This window comes from Conger conger, chromosome 13 (assembly GCF_963514075.1).
Source record: "Conger conger chromosome 13, fConCon1.1, whole genome shotgun sequence".
In the NCBI taxonomy this organism is placed as follows: domain Eukaryota; kingdom Metazoa; phylum Chordata; class Actinopteri; order Anguilliformes; family Congridae; genus Conger; species Conger conger.
This window is the reverse complement of record NC_083772.1, coordinates 13287134-13310906: the sequence shown is the minus strand read 5'-3', so window position 1 is coordinate 13310906 and position 23773 is coordinate 13287134. Positions and strand designations below refer to the sequence as shown.

General features: G+C 48.8%; 1 protein-coding gene across 1 annotated transcript; it reads right to left on the bottom strand.

The window, feature by feature from the left end:
• Positions 1-693: 693 nt before the first annotated feature.
• On the bottom strand, positions 694-23773 carry strn4 (striatin, calmodulin binding protein 4). The gene is given in 19 exon segments (XM_061216882.1): positions 694-4749; positions 6594-6766; positions 6975-7061; positions 7290-7388; positions 7519-7659; positions 7757-7924; positions 9022-9143; positions 9379-9426; positions 9887-10062; positions 12343-12461; positions 12746-12841; positions 13429-13585; positions 13773-13950; positions 14553-14723; positions 14830-14908; positions 15240-15316; positions 16249-16333; positions 16336-16351; positions 23321-23773. Coding segments are annotated over 18 exon segments (2283 nt in total). The 5' UTR covers positions 23615-23773; the 3' UTR covers positions 694-4749; positions 6594-6596.

Below are 23773 nucleotides of genomic sequence, written 5' to 3'. Positions count from 1 at the left end.
CTTGAACCATTCAGGGTTAAAAGCAATTACATTAAACTATATATTCTTTGCAATACTCTAGTACAATTGTACATACAATTGTTTTGCTGCATTTTTCTGTGAGGACCTCTATAAACCACGCATCTATACTCACTTTGCAACCCAAGGAAAAACTTGACTACGAGCCACGAAGAAAGGCACAGCTCGTATTTCAACCCAAAAACTAAATTCAGTCACACTTGCTCGGTGATGTTTGGCAAGTACAAACCATATTTCCACGAGTCCGTCAATGTTTTGGCGGGCATATCAAATACAATACCTGTAACTCGCCCGACATTGTTAAAATAAATGAAGCATGAACATTATTAGAGTGCTAACATAGACTGTACATTTCCAGTTGCGCTGTGCTGATGCGCAGAACCAGGATACCTTCAACGTCCATATAGATGTTTCTGAGCTAAATAAAACAGTGTTATTTCTGTTGATTATATAAACTAGGTATGTTTCTGTTCCTGGGAACAAACAGTTGATTTGTCTTTCAATAGACTTGATAATTGGTTGGTGGCGCTTTATTAAGACTCTACTGCCCCTACCCGTAGCGGCAGGTAATTTCATAGTTCCTCTTTTTTTCCCCCTTAATTTCCCAAATATATGCAAACCCCTCACAGGTACATACGTAGAAGGATACTGACGGCAAATAAAAAGACACAACAGTTTTCGGTTCTATGTACAAAACTTTTTTTTTTCTTTTTTTATTCCATAATGACGTACGATACAAGACCCGCAAAGTAAACAAACAGGAGGAAAAGGAAAATATATCTTTTGATACAAGCTAGAATGCGTTACAAAAAATTAAATGAAATAAATAAAAGGCAGGCCCCTTGTCCCTTGTGGTTAGAGGAAATAGTTTGAATACATGATGTACAAAATATCACACAGTGATAAGTTGCTATTAAAAAAATAAAACACAAAGAAACAAGAGCCCTTTCCTTGGCCTTGACTGTTACTTTCATTTTTTTTCCTGTAGTTTTTGTTTTCCTTTTTTTCCGTTTTTACATTTTGACAGTTTTACATTGCAATCTATTATTCACAAGCAAGTTCTAAGCCTACTTAAAAGAATAATACATTAAGATACTACAGCATTCTTATATCTTAATAACCATAATAATTATAATAAAGAAAAATAAACAATGGAAAAATGAAATGATGATTGGACATTTATAAAACACAAAACATTTTCTAGTCTTTTCTCATCTTGAGATTTTCTTTCCTGCTTTCAGGCGCATAGATTCACATGGATTTGTCTTTTTCCGATATTTGGAATGTAGGGCTGTGATTGCCTTTGCACAACATTTTGAAATGTTGGGAGGGCGGGGGGTTGGGGGGGGGGCGCTGACACAAAGACGTGGAACAAGATGGCACGTTGGGGCGACACGCTAAAGGGGAGTTTAAAGTCACGCAGGGACTAGACCTTTTTCTCTACCTGCAATATTCCCGTTGCCTCAAGCAAAATAATGGGAAACCAAGGAAAAGTGTTTTTTAAAGATGCACCAATCACACACCACAAACTTAACATCACATAGGAAAGTGACAAATTCTTGGTAAATCCAATCAGAGGCTTTCCCTGCATTTCAATTTTAACCTGGAGCAAAACCTAACTGCTCTTTAAGCCCTGACCATAAGGGGCTCCATATAAACACGACTTCTGTGTGTTACCCGGGGAGGGAACAGCCAATCACAGGACAGCAGAAACCACGTAGTGTGACAAGGTGACAGGCCAGCTGTTAGTGTACGGGGGACGATGACATCCGAGAACGTGAGGTTAATCTCGGGTCAGAGGTCAGCGTGTGACATCACCGAGCGTGCTTCCGTTTGAAGGGTCTGAGCCGATCCCCGTAACGTACTAGTCTGAATGTGAGAACTCTTCCGTTCCAGTGTCGAGAGAGGCAAAGCACACCCACGCCACTGACACAGGACGCCATTCAGAGCCTGCTAGTGTGTTTCCACAGCCAATCAGCTGCCTGCTGGCTTCTCTTCTGCTTTGGGAAAAAAAAAATAATAAAAAAATAAAAACAGGAAATAGGGACAATATACACCATGAACTTTGACCCCTAAGGTCAGCTTGAGTTTGGAAATGCAAAGGTGAGAGATCTGAAAAGAACAGCATTCGCGCTTCTGGTCTCTCCAGGTCGACAGATCAACTAGCTAACCACGTCTGGTCAAATACAGGACCAAAAATCCTTGATGAGATCACTTTTTTTTTTGTGTTTCCAACTATAAACAAGGTCAGAGGTCACATAAGTGATTAAGAGCACGGAGTCTAAAGCTACGGCGTCCCAGAAAGGTCAAAAAATCCACCGCACGCTTCCTATCACGGTGAATGCCAGATCCACCTTACATTTCTATCCTGGCGAACGGCAACAACCAAGATGGCGGGCACGAACCATGTCTGTTAAGGATTACACATTTGTTGCGAGTGCAACACAAAATCCATGCCTGTGGTTAAATTGTCTTGGCTTCGTTTGCAGGCTCAAAGTGTCTGTACAAAACGGAGGGTGAAAGGATGAATCAATGTCACGGGAAAACCCTGGTGGGGTACGCTTTAGTGTGTTTCGCCCCAGTCACTGATAAACGTTTAAGAAATGCGTTTATTAGCACGACTTCCTGAAGAAATGTTGTGAGCCACGATTAACACCAAACTGTACAGGTACTGACGCGTTTCTGGAACAGGTCACTTTGGACCGGCGGAGCGAATCGGAGTGGACCCTTTTTTTACTTGGGGTGTAAAAAAAACATTAGGGCTCACCTCCAGACACATCGTCCACCTCGGTCCTCCAATAAACAGTGAACGAGGACATGAAAAGGCCGGCTTTGCGCAAAACAAACAAAAAAACAAGACGGAAGTTCCAATGAAAGGGGAAACCGCGGCGTGGCGGTGCCAGCACTTCCTCGTTTGAAACGTGAAGGGGGGACCTGTGGGGCGCCACTGTGGGACACTGTCTTTGGACCCCCTTTAGACCTCACCAGCGTCACTGGGACTAAACCCTTTAGACCTCACCAGCGTCACTGGAACTAAACCCTTTAGACCTCACCAGCGTCACTGGAACTAAACCCTTTAGACCTCACCAGTGTCACTGGGACTAAACCCTTTAGACCTCACCAGCGTCACTGGAACTAAAAAAGAAAAGGATATATTCCCACCCGAGTCCCTGATTCAGACATGATTTTAGCACCAAGATGAACCAAAAGCACACTATATATACATGTCATATATATATATTAGATATTATGAAAGAGACGGGTGATAAAGGTTAATATATACAAGTCGATCCTGCTTGTACCCATACTTTAGTTTCGTTCCTCTTCCCTTTGCCTGTGGGGAATGAATTCTGGGGCAAAAATAACAGCAAGAACAGCCTTCTCGAACACGTTTCACCATCTGATACCCTGACTAAAGGATTAGGCAGCTGCAACATGGTTTTAAAACAATCTAATCTGCGGACATGCCACATTAATGAAGCCATTTTTAATAGAGGAGTGCCCTGATCCTTTTTCTGTTATCAATGATTCACCACCTACTCCGATTGGGTAAGGTCACGGCTCACGTCACACATCTGGCCCAATCACATATCAGTGCTTGTTGTGTCACAGGGAAAAAGCACACACACTGTGTGTGAGGAACGGGCATGGTGCCAGTCAGCAGATCCCTGGTGAAGAAGGTGTGCCGGACACTGGGTCTGAGAACAGGCTCTGCCCTAACGCTCTGGCACCGGATCGGTTCCGCCACTCGAAAACAGAAATTGTGGAGAAAAAGGAAACGGATGCTGGGATCTAACATCATGGGTGATCAGCGGGTCCTGGAGGGGTGATCAGAGGGTCCTGGAGTGGTTCACACAGGACAGAGGGAAGGGGAGGAGTCTGCAGTGGCTCCGCCCCAAATAACTCCCTCCCACTAAAACGGGCGTCGCCCATCCAACCGAACGCGCTTCATGTGAAATACGAGACCAAAAATCTTAAACAAAACAAACAAACAAACAAACAAACACAACGGAAAAGACATTCAGGCTTTGTGTGGCAACAGCACAGCTGTGATTAAAGCTGCTTGTTCTCCAGCGTGGGCTAAGAGGACTTTTCTTTTTTTTTTTTTTTTTTTTTTTTTTTTTGTAGTGTCATCCAGATGCGGACTTTGGAATGAAATGCTAGGTTTCCCGGCGTAGGGGCGCCGGCCGGGTGCGTAGAAAGGATGGTTCTGGAATGAGCGGCGGGCGTTTGGCGAAGACCGCCTCCCGGCTGCGCCTGGCGCGTTAGACGTTCCCGTGTTACTGCGAGGGGCCTGGCGTCGAGCGTGTCTGTCCGTCTGTCTCCTCGCGTCCCCCTGTCCGTCCCCCTCTCCCGCCGTAGTGTGGGAGCAGCAGGGAGAGGGGCTGACGCCCGGAGCTCCGCTGAAGAGACCCCGTCGTGTAGTGCACCAGACCTACTCCTACCGAGCCGTAGCCGTAGTAACACAGGTAGGTATTAAAAGCAGTAATTATCCATATAAAAAAAACACACGCTGAGGTGTAGAGGGGCTTCGGGTGGAGGATGGGGGGGTGGGGGTGGGGAGAGGGGGTGCTGGACCCAACCTGTGGGCCACGCTCCTCCTTTGTGTGTGTGTGTGTGTGTGCGTGTGTGTGTGAGAGAGAGCGAGAGCGTGTGTGTTTGAGAGAGTGAGAGTGTGTGTACGTATGTGTGTAAGAGAAAGATTTCTGGTTGTTCCATGTTCTTTCATTTCTGTGAGAGAGGGGGAGGCAGGGAGAGAGGGAGAGGGAGGGAAGGAGGGAGGGAGGGAGAGAGGGAGGGAGAGAGGGAGAGAGAGGGTTATCAGCAACAGCAAGTCCGAAGGTGTAACACTGATACACTGCTCTATGACAAACTCCACTCACTATCTTTCTCACACACGCCTCTGAAAAGAAGCTATTCATCGTGTCAAAACAATCTCACAACCTGAACTCAGCCATTGTCTTTCACTGTGCAAATCCATTGCTATCATCATCTTAAACACACAATTGAAGCGATTACACGGCCATTATCCCCTCTTACACAATTATTATTTTTTTAAAGCGTCAGCAAATCTCAAGCACAGTGACTATAATTATCATCTCTCTCTCTCACTGCTGCTCTTCCCATCGCTCTCTTTTGATTTTTATTAAAAATCTATATTAATTAGCTCAGTCCAACAGTGCTTAATACAACTGCCTCTGCTTTGCATAAGCATAAACACACAGCAAGACGTTTGAAACATTGAACTTTGCCACATTATATAGTGTACAAATGAAAAAACGGTTTTAATAATGACATTAGGGCAGTGTTTGTCAACCGGTGTGCCAGAGCACATTAGTGTGCTGAACAGATGTTAAAACAATATTACATTGATTAAAGCATATTATAATAACCAAATAATGGTCAACTTTTGTTCTCTTGGTGATTTCCCCATCAGCGGCCATTGGCATTCACCATGCACTACCTTTGCAAATTGTGAGCTAACGTTTGTGGTGAACAGAAAAAAGTTTGACAATGTTAACTATGCACGTCAGGTGTGTGGAAAATGTTCCAATTATCTGCTCTCCAGTAACAATCTATTATTTCTTGCGGTAGCGGTCTGTCTTACTGGTACAGGCTGCGTCATTTTTGAGAAATGTTTAGACAAAGGTCACTAGAGTGGGCGGGGTTTAGTATTGTTTAATTGAACGGTGACATGAAGAAGAGGGGTCCTACAAGAGGGGTCCTACAAGAGGGGTCCTACAGGAGGGGTCCTACAAGAGGGGTCCTACAGGAGGGGTCCTACAAGAAGGGTCCTACAAGAAGGGTCCTACAAGAAGGGTCCTACAAGAGGGGTCCTCCAAGAGGGGTCCTACAGAAGGGGTCCTACAGGAGGGGTCCTACAGGAGGGGTCCTACAGGAGGGGTCCTACAAGAGGGGTCCTACAAGAAGGGTCCTACAAGAAGGGTCCTACAAGAGGGGTCCTACAGGAGGGGTCCTACAAGAGGGGTCCTACAAGAAGGGTCCTACAAGAAGGGTCCTACAAGAGGGTCCTACAAGAGGGTCCTACAGGAGGGGTCCTACAGGAGGGGTCCTACAGGAGGGGTCCTACAGGAGGGGTCCTACAAGAGGGGTCCTACAAGAGGGTCCTACAAGAGGGGTCCTACAAGAGGGGTCCTACAGGAGGGGTCCTACAAGAGGGGTCCTACAAGAGGGGTCCTACAAGAGGGGTCCTACAGGAGGGGTCCTACAAGAGGGGTCCTACAAGAAGGGTCCTACAAGAGGGGTCCTCCAAGAGGGGTCCTACAGAAGGGGTCCTACAGGAGGGGTCCTACAGGAGGGGTCCTACAGGAGGGGTCCTACAGGAGGGGTCCTACAAGAGGGTCCTACAAGAAGGGTCCTACAAGAGGGTCCTACAGGAGGGGTCCTACAAGAGGGTCCTACAAGAAGGGTCCTACAAGAGGGTCCTACAGGAGGGGTCCTACAAGAGGGTCCTACAAGAGGGTCCTACAAGAGGGGTCCTACAGGAGGGGTAACATTCTGGCGGTTGATAGAGGAATAAACAGCGGAGGCAGGATAAAGGGCCCGGCTCTCACCCCTCAGACGAAGACCTTGGCGAGGGCGTCGGCCCCCGCGCTGCCGATGAAGGGCTGGGCCGGGTGGAAGGCCACGTCGTGGATGGCCTCGTCGTGCTTCTTCCTGTGCGCCGTGATCTCCTGCACGCACGTCCGGTTCTCCAGCGTCCACAGCCGCACCGAGCAGTCGTGGCCTGCAGGGGGCAGAGCGGGAGTAAACCAAAACCTGAACTCCCCTACCGTTTACCCGCCTGTGCGCGCCGGTGTCCTGTGCAGGAATTCAGGAAGAAAACCCCTGATCTCACTCGCACCACGTAAACAAGCGCTCCCGCATCCCGTCACGATGTCAGAACCCTGATCCCCGACGGAGAGGAGGGAATTATGGGTGATTATCAGACTTACTGCCGGAGACGAGGTAAGTGCCTTTGGGATCCGTGGTTAGGCAGGTGACAGCATCCAGGTGAGCCACCATAGAGTGAATCACTTTCCCTGCGGAACAGAACACACAGTCAGATACCCGCTAGTGTTCTGACTAAGAGGGCTTCACAACGATAACTTACGGAAACCTATGGAAAACCAACAGAGACACATTCACACTTATAACATGCCCGTGTGTGCGCGAGTGGGCAACCGAGAGAGCGTGTGCGAGAGAAATCGGGACAAACAGACGGTGACTAAGTTCGAGGAGCTGGTTGAAGTGCCAGAGCGCTCACTGACCGGTCTTGTTGTCCAGGAAACGGATGGTGCGGTTCTCGTGGGCGGTAATGGAGATGGGCTGAGAGGGGTGGCTGACCACGCGGTTAATCAGCTCGCTGCCTGCAGGGGGCGACAGAGAGACACTCACTCACTCAAAGCGCAGATACATGGAGGGGTGCTACAAGAGGGGGGGGGGGGGGGGGGCTACAGAGAGGACCCTGCTGGCCACAGGTCCCATCCACACACTCACCCTCCTTCGTCCGGGTCTCCAGGACCATGATGCTTTGCTCGGTGTTGAGGTCGTAAAGCAGCGTCTCGCCCCCGTCGAAGGACACCACCGCCTGGAAAGGGGTGGAGTTGACGAAGGCCACCGAGGTGGGGGTCCCGTGTTCTGGGGCAGAGGGACACCGGAGGTTAGCCCTTACACAGACAGAGACAGACACACACACACACACACAGACAGACAGACACAGACGTCCTGGGCTCACCCTTCTCCTTGTTGAAGACGGACAGGCAGGGGGCGGAGTTCTGCGGGTCCCAGATGCGTACCGTCCCGTCGGCAGAGCAGGACGCCAGGCGATGGTGGGGGGCGGAGTAAGCCAGGCCCCAAACCGCATCCTCGTGTCCCGCAAGCACACTGCTCTCGATCCCTGGGTCTGAAGGGCCAAACACACAGGCAGACGCACACACACATACACACACACACACACACAAGTACACGCACGCGAGCATGCACACGAGCAGACGAGCACACACACACACACACACACACAAACACACACGAGCGCACACACGAGCACACACACGAGCACACACACGAGCACACACGAGCACACACGAGCACACACAAACACACACAAACACAAACACACACAAACACACACACACACACACACACACACACACACACACACACACACACACACACACACACACACACACAAACGAGCGCGCACACACGAGCGCACGCACGAGCACACAGAGTTAACAAAAAAAACAGCAAGGGCTTATTGAAAACAATAAGAAGGATTTCTCGCTCCTTTTCATGACAAATGACTCCCTCTAGTGGCTCACCATAAGCATTACCGCTACACACAACCAATTTTACATTACATTATTGGCATTTGGCAGACGCTCTTATCCAGAGCGACGTACAGTTGATTCGACTAAGCAGGAGACAATGCTCCCCTGGAGCAATGCAGGGTTAAGGGCCTTGCGCAAGGGCCCAACGGCTGTGCGGATCTTATTGTGGCTACACCGGGATTAGAACCACTGACCTTGCGTGTCCCAGTCATGTACCTTAACCACTACGCTACAGGCCGCCCCCTGTTCCAGTTCCAAAGTCCTCACTCTGCCACATGGGTGTTAAATAAAGAAATCCCACTTCTCTCACAGTTTCCCAGGGAAATAACGATATGCCATACAGCTACACAGCAGAATGCATATAGCAATGTTAAATTTATGACACATTATTATAATACATTTTATTTGGCAGGATCTTTAGAAACCAAAGCAGAAAGTACGTGGTTGGCCGTCCTCTGTAAGCAGCAGGGGCAGCCCTGTTAGTGTCTGCACATGAGCACTACGCAGGATGTTATGAGCAATGAGGGCGTCAAGTGAAGCCCCAAAACAGTCCGTTATGTAGATAGCAGGTTGACCCGTAGCGGGTTACAGAGGGATTATAGCCGGTCATTGAAAGGGCTTCAAGGCTGACGCCACCCTATCAGGTCCCAGAAAGAGCAGTCGGACTGACCGTAGTTGTCGTAGGGGTCCACGTTCAGGTCTGGAATCTTCCAACATCGCACAGAGCCGTCCAGACCTCCACTGAAGCAGGACTCGCCGTCCTCACCCATGGCTAGAGACAACACCGCCCCACTGTGTGTGTACACACATACACACACACAGACACACACACGCAATGTATTCAGTGTCGAGACAACGAAACATGTACGCAAACCAGAGCTTGTAGAACAACTGCATTATCCTCAGCTTGCAGAGCGAGAGAGGAAGGCGATTGGCTACGGGGGAGTGTGGGTGGAGTCTGGATAAGGCCTGCAGAGAGGGAAGAATTTGATTGGCTAGGAGGGGTGTGGGCAGAGTTTGGACTCACCTGTGGGCCCTGAAGGTGTAGATAGGCTCAAAATCCAGCGCTGCATTTCTGAGAGGCAGGAAGAGAAGGAAAGAGAGAAAAAAAGAGGAAGAGCGACTGAGAAAGGCAATAGAGTGGGGACTGAAGAGCACTAATAACACACACTTAGCAGCACTACACTGACATATTAATATTCAGGTATTATGCTGAGTTTATGAATCAAGTCTTTTATCCAGAGACTGTGGTACGACCTTTTGATTCCTAACTGTGGGCTTTGGAGACCCCCGTGGCATTAGATGCAATTGAAAGGTGTCTGCGGCACAACTTCATAACACCATACTGTCTGTAAATGAGGCAGCAGCCAATTTTTTTTTACATAGTGGCAAGAACTTTCACCACGTAAAATATCCCAGACTGCCCTCTGGCCCCTCCCAATGACGCCCACGATATCAGCACTGCCAGGACGACGTGCGACAGGATGTTAAGACATGTCGGCTTCCTGTGTGTGGTACGGCAGGGCGGGGCTCACTTCTTGGAGTGCATGGCTTTGTTGAGGTTCCACAGCTTGAGCGTGCCGTCCTCCGAGGCGGACAGCAGCACGGCCTGGCTGGGGTGAAAGGTCAGCGCGCGGATGGCGTCGAAGTGGCTGCGCAGCGTGAAGCGCGGGTTCCACGTCTTCTTGAACTCCTCCCGGCTGTCCTGCAGCTGTGCAGAGGGGCCACGCGTTAGGTCTGACCCAGCGTCTGCAGTCTGACCCAGCGTCTGACCCAGCGTCTGACCCAGCGTCTGCAGTCTGACCCAGCGTCTGCAGTCTGACCCAGCGTCTGCAGTCTGACCCAGCGTCTGCAGTCTGAACCACTGTCTGCAGTCTGAACCACTGTCTGCAGTCTGAACCACTGTCTGCAGTCTGAACCACTGTCTGCAGTCTGAACCACTGTCTGCAGTCTGAACCACTGTCTGCAGTCTGAACCACTGTCTGCAGTCAGCATCTAGCATAAGACTGGGTTAGAATGTTGAAAACAGAAAATGTTGCTTTTAGAAATGATGTATATATATAAAAAAAATATCTAAATCTCAACTGAATAAAATATAATTTGAGTATCTTGGGGCAGCCTTGTGCTTGACTCTTGACGTGGAAGGTCGTTGGTTCAAGCCTGAGTACAATAAAGACCAGGGCAGCTGAGCACCTTTAGATAAAAGCGCCCACTAAATAACTGTAATGTAATGAATCATAGCACTCATATTCTTTGGCTCTTAAAGAGTGCAATGACCTTTAAAAACAGCGACAGTATCTGGTTATTTTAAAGTATTTTTCACTGCTGTTCCAGACTGATCACGAATCCCGCCAGTAGTCACCGTCATCGTGCGTATCGGTTCGTTTGAAGACGAGCCTGCTCCCACACGCACCCTGGAGCTTCTGCGGTGTGTGCAGGCACACGCACGCAGGCACAGACACACACAGACACTCACACACACACGCACAGACACACACACACACACGCGCACACGCAGACACACACACACACACACACACAGGCACAGACACACACACACGCACACACGCACACACGCACACACGCACACACGCACACACACGCACACACGCACACACACGCACGCACACACACGCACACGCAGACACGCAGACACACACACACACACACACACAGGCACAGACACAGACACACAGACACACAGACACACGCACACACGCACACACGCACACACGCACACACGCACACACGCGCACACACGCGCACACACACGCACGCACACGCACGCACACACAGACACACACACACGCACACACACACGCACACACACACACACGCACCCACGCGCAGACACACACACACACACACACACACTCACACACGCACAGACACACGCACACACGCACGCACGCACACACGCACAGACACACGCACAGACACACGCACAGACACACGCACAGACACACACACACACGCACGCACACGCACGCGCGCACGTACACACGCACAGACACACAGACACACAGGCACACACGCACACACACACGCACACACACACGCACGCACACACGCACGCACACACGCACGCACACACACGTCCTGAGACAGCCTCCAGTGAAGGCGGGGTACGCGCACACACACATACAGACACACACATACACACACAAACAAAGACGTACGCACACACATGCACACACGCACGCACGCACACAGACACACACGCACGTCCTGAGACAGCCTCCAGTGAAGGCGGGGTGAACACCCACTTACGCAATTACATTACGACTGCTTTTGCATTTGTATCGGGCAGCCTAGAGACTAGCGGCTACGTTGCTTGCCTGGGTCCCAGAAGGTTGGCGATTCAAACCCCAGTGCAGCCTGTGGGCCCTTGAGCATGTCCCTTCACCCCACATTGCTCCAGGGGGATTGGCCCCTGCTTAGTCTAATCAAGTGTAAGTCACTATAGATAAAAGTGGCACTGAAATAACTGCAATGTAAAGCATGCTCTGTGGTTTTATACGGACAGCTGGGTGAATCTATGATGACTCTTCTCTGTATTATGTAATCTGTACAGGGGTCAGAGAGCAAACGTCCAGCCATGCATTTCCGCCCACTCTGCCAGCTGGATATCACCAAATAGTTCTGCCTTCTCGCTGAAGCCAGCAAATCAAGGTGTTTCTAAGAAAAAACCGTTAGAAACCTTTTACTTTTACTTTCTGAACCTGGACTTTCCACCTCTGGATCGATTAGACTTTTACAATTTGTCTTATTGTTCTGGCATTAAGTTGGGATAACTTATTTTGTACTTTCCTGAGGTTTGGATATTCACACTTGCCATTCTAGGAGCTCTTTTATCCAGGTCTGACACTGCTAGTGACCCAGGAGGACGCCCTTATGTCATAAGTCACTGTGTGGTCCAGACCCAGTAAACCCACTGCCTGTTACAGAATCACACAGAACCGTACAGAACCAGGGCAGAGGCTGCACTCACTTCGATGGTGAGGTCGTTGTCGTTGGCGACGGTGAGGTCGGCCAGCTCGCCCAGGTTCATGTCTCCGCCCCCAACCGCGTCCAGGATGAAGACGTCTGAGGAGAAGCCAAGGGCGCCCCCTAGGGGATAGGAACGGCATAACACTTCAATTAAATCTTTCAATGAAAATGCAGTTTCAAGCAGTAATACCCAGGGGTGTGTTTAACTTATGAACCCAGTACAGATACACCATGAATGATATTAAATATGGTATTACTATTAGAAAAAGAACACAGTAATAACTGTAATCAGAGTTAAATGGATGGTATCATTTTGAATACGCAGACAGATTGTTTGGTGAAGTGGGTACACGCATGAACCCAACGAGCCAGCACAAGGACAGGGTATCAGGAGGAGGTCTTACCTTCTCCAGAGCGAGACTGTCCCGGGACAGTGGGGGGCGGGGAGGGTTTGGAGGGGAAATCAGACATCATGCCCTGCAGCTTGTTCCTGCGATTCTCTGTCCCACGCAGAGAGAGAGGAGACGCTCATCAACACGCTCATCAACGCACACGCACACGCACAGACAGACAGACAGACAGACAGACAGAGAATACCAACACAGATGCTGAGCAACATGCTCTGACTTGACAGACAGGTGGACATGCATACATGCACATATGCATGCACACACACACAGACACAGACACAGACACACACACACACACACACACACACACAGCGCACTAAGGGGATTACCTTGGACTCTTATCCGTTAAAAAAAAAAGAGGTAAAAGATCTCACACACATGGACAACACCAGTACAGAGGTGCATATTGAGACATGGTGCAAAAGGACAGGAAGGAAACCTCAATGAACTCACAGACAGGAAACACACACACACTCACTGACAGACACGTTCACATAAACACGGACATCATGACAGAGAAGGCACAGCCAAAGCATGACACAGACAGGACAGACAGACAGAAGAGGACAGAACACAAGCACAGCACAAGCATGCAAAGCAGAGAGTCAGAGAGAACACGACGGAGCTACAGACAGACACATAGACAGGACGGGACGGGGCGGTTCGTGGCGGCGTACCTAATTCCCGGCCGTCCCCAGAGATCCGCGCCTCCCCCGCCCCCTCTCCCTCCTCCCCCGACCCCAGGAAGTCAAACTCGCTCAGCGCATCCTCAGAGTCATCTTCATCCTCCTCATCCTCGGGGTCCAGATCGGCCGTCATGGGCTCAGCACCCAACTGGGGAACACAAACACACGCGAATGAACACACACATTAATTCTTTACCTTGGTCCACATTAATAATACAGATTTATTTCGGTTGCATTCTGATGTCCTTGACTTGAGTAGTAGAAAGCATACCAGTAGGGATCTAGCGAACAACATACAGAATAACCAATGGCATCACAGGAGCTCACTAGCTCACCTTCACTCGCTGCTTCTTGCTCTTGCGCGGAGCGTCGATGCAGTCCGTCGCCAGGCCCTGGAAGTCATCCTCTTCATCACTGTCGTCTTCATCCTCATCCTCACAGCCGTGCAGGAAGGGCAGCTTGTCCAGCACAGAGCCAGGCAAACGCTCCTTAGAGCTCTCCTTACCAGCGTTCCTGAGATGTACACACGTGCGTGCGCACACACACACACACACACACACACACACACACACACACACACACATACAGCCCAACACACACACACACACGCACACGCGCACACACACACACACATACAGCCCAACACACACACGCACGCACGCACACACACGCACGCACAGACACACACACACACACACACACACACACACACACACACAGCCCAACACACACACACACACAGCCGCGCACGCGCACACACACACACACACACACACACACACAAACACGCACACACACACGCACACACACACGCACACACACACGCGGACACGCGCACACGCGCACACACACACACACATACAGCCCAACACACACACGCACACACGTACACGCACACACACACACGCAGCCCAGCACACGCACACGCACACAGACACGTATAAATCTTTACCGCTTTAACTCACAGAAATGGCTCCAAGCACACACCGTGACATGGTAAAATGTGACACTGTTCACCTCCCTCCCTTTGGCTTTCTCTCCCGCCTCACACGATCTCACCTCCCGCTGCCCTCCCTCTGGCCTCTCTCTGCCCTCTCTCTGCCCCCACCACCCACCTCTTAATCTGCTCCTCGATCTGCCGGACCAGCAGGGACTCGCCCGCCGCGTGGGGCTCTGCTTCGGTGGGCGGGCCGTTGGCCTCCGGGCTGGTCCTCCCCAGGAGGGAGCGCACGCGCTTGGAGCGCATGTCCAAGATGGTGTCCGAGTATCCCACCTCCTCCAGGTACCTGCGCACACGGAGAGCATCGGCGTTTAAAGCGCGCTTCGCCCCAGTCCCGGCTGACCAGGCCGCAGGCGCCGCCGTTCCGCGCCCACTCCTCACGGAGCGCTTACTTGCGCAACAGCTGCCGTCCCTCCTTCCACGACATCTGATTGGCCGGCTCCGAGTCGGACTCCGCGGGCCCATTGGGAACTGTTGGGAGTGACAGTCAGGACAGGAAGTAACTTGGTGACCCAGAAACAGACGGAGGCAGAGACACAGACAGACAGATACACAGACAGACACACAGACACACACACAGACACACACAGACACACACAGACACAGACAGACACAGACAGACACAGACAGACACACACACAGACACACACACAGACACACACACAGACACACACACAGACACACACACAGACACACACACAGACACACACAGACACACACAGACACACACAGACACACACAGACACACAGACACAAAAACAGACAGACAGACAGACACACAGAGCTGAAGACCGTGCCGCACCTTGCTCAGACTCAGTCTCTGGTTTCTTCTCTCCAGGGCTCTGCTCGTTCCCCGCCTTCAGCTTCTGGTGTTTGGCCCTACAGACAGACAGACAGACAGACAGACAAGAATTAGCCACAAACTCACTCCATAGTTTTGATTATATGGAAAATAAATAGGCTGTCAACAAGATATTTCACCCATGTATTGCTTTGCCAACTGAAATGACTCCAAACCTCATAGCATAGCTAGAACACTGCAATATTGAGTTACTGCATTTAACTCAATATTAAACTCTCTGATGTGGTTATTAGCTAAGGGAATTGACAAAGGGAAGTATAACTCGGAACAATCTAGAGCCACGTTACCAAGACATAATTTGGATTTCTTTCCCAGACATCTGGGATTCTTTTGGAAGATCCCAAACTTTGGCTTTTAAAAAAATCTACTGCCAAGGTCCAGTTCCGACAGTAACGCTCCAACAGGTCCACTGTTTTGTGGGTGATCACGTAAACTATGCATTGCAAAATGGGTCCTGTGTTTGACACAATGCAAGGCTAGGAGCTCATTTAACCTCCAAACCATATCACATAGTTGTGCTTTGTGTGACATTTTAATTAGGTTTTACACTTTATCCGCGATACATCACTCAATAATTGCTTTCAATGGGCCTTATAGCAAAACTGAATCTGAATGTTTTTAAGTACTCTCTTACCTCCCTTGAATGAGGTGAGCGTTTTTTCCTCTTTTGCCCTCTCCCACTTTTGTTCTCACCCACTCACCCTCTTCCTCGCTCTCACCTCCTGTTTGAGGGTGTGTTTCTGACGTTCCCTCCCTCACCCTTTCCCTCTCCCACTCGCTCTCGCTCTCATTTGAGGGCATGCTCTCTGCTAACTCCTTCTCTCCCGTTTGAGCGTGTGCTTCTCATGCCCTCTCCCTCCTTGTCTCCCTCCTTCTCCCTCCTTCTCCCAGTGCCCTCTCCCTCCTTCTCTCCCTCCTTCTCCGAGTGCCCTCTCCCTCGTTCCCTCACCTCTCCTGCTTGAGGGCGTACTCCAGCATCTTGATTCGGCGCACCAGGTCCTGCTTCATGTTCTCCTGCCCCTTCCTCTGTCCTGCAGAAAAGCCACCTGCGCCTGGAGACAAACAGGGGATATTACACACAGACACAGACACAGACAGAGACAGACACACACACACACACACACACACACACACACACACACACACGTGCCATCAGTCCCTATGGCAAAAACAAAACAAAAAGAACACGCACAAATGTATTTGCAAACAGGGGAACATAAATGCAAATCAGTCATATGCAAAAATAAATAAAAAAGGACAGTTAATATAAATACCCTGTCTCTGTCTTTCTCTAAAAAGTATACACGGGACAGTTCATCTTGTCCCTTTCTTGCACTTGGATACAGACAGGGCCAGGAGTTACACTCGTCTTAAAAAGGCACACTCGGACTGACACACACACATGAACGCGCGAGCACAGGAACACAAGCAAAAGCACACGCAGAGAATACGTTTATGCAACGATCCTATACCTCACAGATCGGGCAATAACGGACACGCGTAAGCAGAGAGGTTTCCACACACTCGGTATTGCTTAGGCCACTCAACCTCAAGACAGCGGGTTCTCCATGGAGTTCAACGGAATACTTCACACATCCTGTTCGTATAGAGGCGTGTGTGGGCGGATGACCTTCTGTCACTGCAGGTAACAGTCAACACCCACCAGCTTACCAATACGCACATTACCAATCAGTTACCTAACATACTCAGATGGTATTTTATACCATACTCATTTTATTTTATAAAGTTTATAAAGTAATTACAGGTAACAATGCAACACATCTGTAACCAGGATTAAATGGAAGGATATTTCAATATGACTTATTTTTTTGAAGAAATATGAGGGGAGAATGATTTTACAGTAATGATTTTATGCTCTCTGGTGTCCCCGATGGGCAAAAGATGAATCATCACCATCATCTTTTGGTTTCTCAGTTTTTGGCAAAAACACTCTGTCTAAATTTAGTTGAAATTGTCGACAGACATGGTTAAGACTTTCGTTTTTTTGCCCTTCAATGCTCTTCCCCTCCCTCCCCCTTATTCCTCTCTCAGGCTCTGACACACTCGCTCTGTCTTGCTCTCTCTCTGAACTCCTCCATTCTCCCTCCTTGCTCTCTTCCATACTCACACACTCTCTCACACACTCTCACACACACACACACACTCTCTCTCTCTCTCTCTCTCTCTCTCTCTCTCTCTCTCTCTCTCTCTCTCTCTCTCTCTCTCTCTCTCTCTCTCTCTCTCTCTCTCTCTCTCTCTCTCTCTCTCTCTCTCTCTCTCTCTCTCTCTCTCACACACACACTCTCTCTCTCTCTCTCACACACTCTCTCTCACTCTCTCACTCTCTCACTCTCTCACTCTCTCACTCTCTCACTCTCATGTGTTCGCTCTCTCATGTTCTGTCTCTCTCTTTCTCGCTCCCAGCCCAGTAGAGCTGGTGAAAGCAGTACACAGCTCATTTCCCAACTCTCATGCACACGCACACGGTTCAGACTCTAAACTCTCGTACAGTGGTAATTACAGTTCCTTTAACACAACCACCACTCAAAGCAGGTCAAAAACTACAGTTGAAAGAAAAAAGAAAAAAAAGGCACTGCAAAGCTTAACCACACATAGCTGAAAGGAACAACCAATTTCACATGGGGGGGGGGGGGGGGGGGGGGGGAAGAAGAATACGTCACTACTACTGCCACCGAGATGGTATGTATTTTCACCCATTTATTTGTGGTTAGAAATGTAGGAAACTGTCAGTTCTGAACTGACTCTACAGCTGGGAAACTCTCACACACTCAGAGCACCGCAGGAGCTCTTCCTCTTCGATACACTCCCCACCTCGTGTATCTGCTGAAGCACAGCCAGCAGGGCTATGATAGCTATGGAGGAGCGGCAGCCTGGACTGGATGTGATGGTGGGAGGATGGAATGTGTTTGTGTTTTTGTGGAGGGGGGGGTATCATTCCTTTCTGGCGGTTCTGAGAGCAGAGCATGCTGGGGCTTGTTGTCTCCAGCACAGCCGTCCTGCAGCATACCTGCCGGCTGACTGTGCCCCACCAAAGCCCCAAACAGCAGGCCCTTCTTCCCGTGACTCAGAACGGCAGGTTCCTACTGGCCTCCGCCTCCGCTCCTCTCCACCCAGGATCCGAGGGCTGCGATTGGCTGGGGCTGGGTTTCCTCCGACTGGGACAAAAATGTGTTTTTACTGATGCTTGCTCAGAGTTGTTTTTGGGAGCGTTTTATTTTTTTATTTTTTCGGCGACAGACGAATCTGACTTGTGTCCCGGTCCAACCCCAGCCAATCAGAAGTCAGGAACCCCGGCTCCAGCCAATTGTGTGGCCCACCAAGGCCATAACCATCCCGTAGGTGGTGCTGGGGCCGGATCGAATGCAAACTCTGCAACAACCGCATGCAAGTCAGCAAATAAAATTCTATCCCCAATGAATAGCAGTTTGAGCCGCATTAAAGTTGACTAGAACTTCAGTGAAGTTCGTCGTGGAGGCCTCCTAGACGCAGAAGTCCATTCACCTCCATCCCATAAGACTGAGAATGACTCTCGCGCTATGCTGGGCCTGGTGGGCGTCATGTTCAGACAGGAGAGCACAGGCCTGCTGGAGCTATTAAACTGAGCAACATGCATAACTTTAGCATTTTTACATGTAAACAGTTGGATACTGAGGCAATTTAGGTTGAGAGTGCGGCTCAAAGTGTCCTCCCTAGGGATCGAACTTGCAACCTTTAGGTTACAAGCCTAGTTCCCTACCCCATTAGGGAAGCAACGCTGCTTCATTCACACAGCAAGGTCAGGAGCTGCTTTCCAGATACCCAGTCCATTCCTGAGAGCCCACAGCCCAGACCTACAACTAGAGCAGAGGACTTTTCTGGGACAAGTATCTATTTGGGTACTCGAGGCAAAGTACAGCCTTATGTGCGTGCGTGTGTGTGTGCGTGCGTGTGTGCGCGTGTGTGTGTGTGTGCGTGTGTGTGTGTGGGCCCCTCTGGGAGCTCTCAGCAACAAGAGCTGGAGTTGGAAAAACAACTCTACTGGAAGGTCAATGTTGAGAGGTAATTACATATGAATTAGCAATGCGTGCGTCATGTCCATTAAATTGACAAAATATGTTACGCATTAAACCCTTTAAACATCCAGGTGAAAAATAACTTGCTGTTGCATTACGGCAGACTGGCCAGCACCAGGACACCCAGTTCCATGTATTAAGTTCACTGAGGATTAGTTCACTGAGTCAGGTGTCGCAGTGATGGGCGTAAAACAAAAACACGCCCCCACACCGGCCCATCTCAGGTAAGACTGGACACCCCTATTTTTGGGTGAACCTTGTGGCTGGTGACAGGACCTCTTAAACTGAAACATGGGGAACAAACCAGCCTTAAACCTCTTCAAGTATTGCCTAAGAGCCAAAATGAAGGAAGTTTCGGTCACAATAGTGGACACTGACAAAAAAAATAAAAAAATAAAGAAATGAAAAAATAAAAATGGCCCTTGTCCTTATCTTTGTTGTACAGGTAGCAGTTGAAATTGTACTTCCCTCTAGGGTCTTTCAGCGAACTTATCCCTGGTTATGGGTATGCACTTTGTTGTACGTCGCTCTGGATAAGAGCGTCTGCCAAATGCCAATAATGTAATGTAATGTAATGTAATGTTTCAGTGGTGTACTGATCGCAGTTACCAGAGGAACATTCACCACCCAGTTCCAGAGCTGGGCTCTCTGTTTACAAACACTGATCTTATTCTCATTCTCGTAACCATTGCTTTGATCCTTTATTCCTGCAAAGCTAGTTTTCCGCATGCAATGTTTTGTTCAGGGACAAAACAGTGTTTATTCACAAACTCTTCTAAATACAATACATTTAAACAAGGCCACAGCTGCCCCTGCTAGGATAGGAACGCCATGGACTTCAGGCATCTCCCAGAATGCAACTGGAGAAAGTTGGAGGGGAGGGGGGGGGGGGGGTCATGGTTGGTCGAAGAAGAAGAATATTATTAATAATAATCAGGAGAATAACTTATTTTTCATCCTTACTTCGGCAGTCCTTATATGAATAAAAGCCAACTAAACAACTCCTGATGAAGACAGTTAATGAGGCGAAGCAGCTGATTCCGCTGCGCATTGAAATGCAGGAGAGGAAGCATTTAATTAAGGCCATGCTCAGTTCAACTGAGAGGCCAACGCCATCATTGCAAAAAAGCCATTAGCCTATCGATACGGCTGCCACAAAGCCATTACACGGTTCAACCGAAGCCTCTGGGTCAGGCCACACTCCTCCTGCCACAGGAGGAGTGCGACCGCATTTCAGCAGTAGTTACATGGATGTGGAACCGGGAGGTTTTAGGTTTGAATCTCACCGCCGCGTTTCTCCTGTGGAAGGTACCTCATCCTCAGTAGATGAAGTAAATACACAGACAATATGTCATAGGCCAGCAATGCAAAGTGCTTACGGTAAGCAAAAAGACTTTGTTTCAATTAAAGGGGCGACATGGCTCAGGCAGTAAGAGCAGTCTGGCAGTCGGAGGGTTACATTTACATTTACATTTACATTTTAGTCATTTGGCAGACGCTTTTAATCCAAAGCGACTTACAAGTGCAACCGGGTTGCCGGTTCGATCCCCCGCCCGGGCTGTGTCGAAGTGTCCCTGAGCAAGACACCTAACCCCCAAATGCTCCTGATGAGCTGGTCGGCGCCTTGCACGGCAGCCAATCGCCATCGGTGTGTGAGCGTGTGTATGAATGGGTGAATGAGAAGCATCAATTGTACAGCGCTTTGGATAAAGGCGCTATATAAATGCAAACCATTTACCATTTACCATTTAAAGGGTAAAAGCCAACAACTTTCTGACTTCTGTCAGAAAGTTGCACAGGCAACAGCCTTACCAGGCAAACCAGCACAGGTCATCATGGCCTAAACTCGGTTTGCCAATTATACCGTAACTACCCATTAGTGGATGGGTAATGCTTAACATTTTAATTTAATCCAGGCCAACATCTTATGAAGGAAAATATCAAGGGAGATGAGCAACACATGATATGTGAAAGTGAATAGAAATGCAATATAGAAAGCAGAAAAACATGCAAATGTGGTTACACTTTCAACTAACCACTTGTGCAAAAAATGCAATTTTTATGTAGGTCCAAGGGTTAACCATGCAAACATAAGAGCAGATTTAAAACTCGACTAAATACCGGTGGAGATGACCGGACACAGGTGCAAATAACCTATGCCTGACGAATGACTGAATAAAGAGACCGGGCAAAATGGACAGACCTGGAGGCTAAAAGGTGAAAATAAAAACAAATGCACATTGCCGTCTTTCTTTTAACACAGCAATAGGCCCTGTACGGAACTGCCCACTCCCACGCCCTTCTCCCTTCTCCCAGAAAGAAGCATTGAGTGTTCGACACTCTTCCGCTGGCACATCCACACTTACGGAACACGGACACGTAATGCGAAGGTCTCCAAAGACAAATGCAGTCTATTCGGGGCCACAAAGAGCGCCAGGGCTTTCCCGGTTAGAGCCCACCCTTGAGTCTTATGTAATCGGGGCCAGTGTTTGAATGTCTAATTATCCGTCTTTCCCCCAGTTCCTAATCAGTACCTAGCCTAATTATTTAAATAAAAGCGGAAAAAGGCCCAACAATTACCAGTGCTTAACATTTCCGTCTGCAAATGCCTAACTATCGGTTAAGTGAATTCTAAGCCCCAGTTGTTAAATTATCGACCGCATCATTAGAATATCTGCAACCGGAAATAGACCATTCTGGGATATCCATACTTATTAAATAGGCCATTTCAAAGTTAATCGCCTGTATTGCTGGGAGCGATATGACCTTCTAAACACACAATATTGGAATGACATTGAATGCAAAGACTTATGTGTAAAAAGAAGGGTTACATTTACGTTAGCTTATGTGAAACAAAAACTATTAGCAGGACGCATTTCGAGGGCATGGGACCACCAACACAGCCTGTACAACACAGTTACTGTTAACAGAAAGAAGATTTAAAGATGCTATATCGTCTGCAGATTTAAAAACAGCACAAGCTATTGGAACCGCATTACATCACCGTGCCGATTCCATATAGTCTAGTAGCCGAGGATTTACAAACGCATTCACTGTATTCGAGATATTGTCATCGAGTTAAAATCACGTGACAGCACAGTATAATCTCAAGCTATTTTCCATAGCCTACTCCGTCGATAAAATTCACAAATATTAACACACTTGGCTTTGGACCACCTGAAAAAATGTTGTTGTGCCATTTGCAGTTTCCTGTTTTCGATCTAGTTAGATAGGTGGGCTGTTATAAATCCGTAAAGAAAATGTCAGGTTAACAGATTTACTAGGGTAGCCCACTTGCCGTCTGACCTGATTTAGAACACAAACCAAGGAGTGGGACAACTACCACGGCGGTCTTGTCGAATTAAAATACATCTTGCAGCTTAACGCTGTGCACCAGAAAGATTGCTAAATTGATCCTAAGATGCAAATGCATTGCTGTAGCCTACATGAATACAACTGTGCTGACAGTTGTTTGACTGTCGTTACAAATCATTGGATACACTCACACATACAAGACACTCTGTTCTACATTGGATCAAGGCTATGAATCAACTGTGTTTTGTTTTTGCAAGTAGCATTTCTTACTGCTGATAATGGTTGGCACAAAACCATTTGTAGGCTACTATGACGACGAACTACTCAAAAAAAGCTTCTACTGGTTATTATATTCCCCATGTCGCTCACACGAAAATGACCAAAACCTCGACTCATTTGTATCTTTTGTAGCTCGCTACATTTCAGTACTGTATAACAAGCTAGCACTGTAACGACGGTGAAGCTAGCTAGTTAGTTGAAGCTAGTCGGGGTGCATAGTGTACACAATTGCCACCGTAGTGTCACGATCTCGTCAAAATTTGAGGTTATTGGACTATAAATGACTGCCGTGATTTGTGGGTTTTAATCAAAGTGCAATCAGACAAACGTAACATATAACGTTTGGTTAGTTACCCTGAGTTCGTCTCTCTCGGCCTCCCAGCGATATTTCTCGGCCTGGAAGCGGCCCCACTCATACTGGATGAAGTGCAAAATCCCAGGCAGTGAGAGGCCTGCTTCACCGTCCTGCGGCTCCCGTGGTTGGGAAGAGCCGGCCATCGCCCCAGCTGCTGCCGCCGCCGCGGCCGCTGCTGCCGTAGCTGGCCCAGGCACAGCTTTCGGCCCGTTCGGATTGCGCCCCACGCCGCTCCCTCCTCCTGGATTCGGATTCGTTCCGCCCGCTACTCCACCAGACCTTTCCCCGTCCATTATCGTGTAAGAGCAGTCACCAGGACAAGGGGGTTGGTAAATCAGGGAGAATGACAATAATACCCCCTCTCCCGGAACACCAACCACTATCTCGCTCTCGCTCTCGCTCTGTCTCTTTCTTTCTCACTCACTCACTAGAGAAATGCAAGCGCTCGCACA